This window comes from Helobdella robusta (genome assembly GCF_000326865.2).
Source record: "Helobdella robusta unplaced genomic scaffold HELROscaffold_287, whole genome shotgun sequence".
NCBI lineage: Eukaryota > Metazoa > Annelida > Clitellata > Rhynchobdellida > Glossiphoniidae > Helobdella > Helobdella robusta.
Window position 1 is genome coordinate 2,270 of NW_008704464.1, and position 681 is coordinate 2,950.

General features: G+C 28.2%; 1 protein-coding gene across 1 annotated transcript in view; it reads left to right on the plus strand.

Moving 5' to 3' along the window:
* Nucleotides 1-319: 319 nt before the first annotated feature.
* Nucleotides 320-681, plus strand: part of HELRODRAFT_184304 (hypothetical protein) — a gene marked incomplete at both ends in the record, with an annotated part of 3,522 nt that continues 3,160 nt past the window's right edge. Inside the window, 2 exons of the mRNA XM_009020697.1 lie at nucleotides 320-339; nucleotides 446-512. Of these exons, the coding sequence (XP_009018945.1) occupies nucleotides 320-339; nucleotides 446-512 (87 nt within the window). The remainder of the gene's footprint in view (nucleotides 340-445; nucleotides 513-681) is intronic.

Below are 681 nucleotides of genomic sequence, written 5' to 3' on the forward strand. Positions count from 1 at the left end.
ATTCATAATTTTTCATTATTTAATTAATGACTTGGCATATACGCTGATAAGAATGTATGGAAAAAAGCATATAAATGCCGACTGAAAAGCTCAAGTTTTAGTCGTTTATGATTTTGTTCTAAGTCGTTTAGACTTAGTTTTTATTTAATTTTAATATTAATTTAATTTTTTTTTATAATAATTAAAATTAATAAAGGAACATTCGGTTGCTGTATTAAGTTGCGTTTGATAAGTTTTAAATAAATCGTTAAAGATTGTTAAGACAAGTGTTCTTTTGTGCGCATATTTTCCTGCAGTGAATAGTCTGACGATTTGGAAGATGATCGGCACAAAATTAAGGTAAGTATTCTTTTATTAGCGTTATTATTGGTTTCGCTGTTTTCTTTTTTCTGCTTGAAGTTTTTATAAATAATTTATTAATAGAACAATTAAAAATTATTTTCAGAGCATGTTATCCTACAGTCACTGGTCTGATGGCTTGGAGGGTGATCGTCGGTAGATTGCTAAGACGAGTTTTTTTTTGAGCGCATGTTGTCCTACAGTGAATATTTTGACGGTATTGAAGATGATCGGTATAAATCTAAGATAAGTATTCTTTTATTAGCGTTAATATTGGTTTCGTTGTTTTTTTTTCTGCTTCTATTCTGCTTATCTTAAATTATTCTTAGGTATTCTATTGTA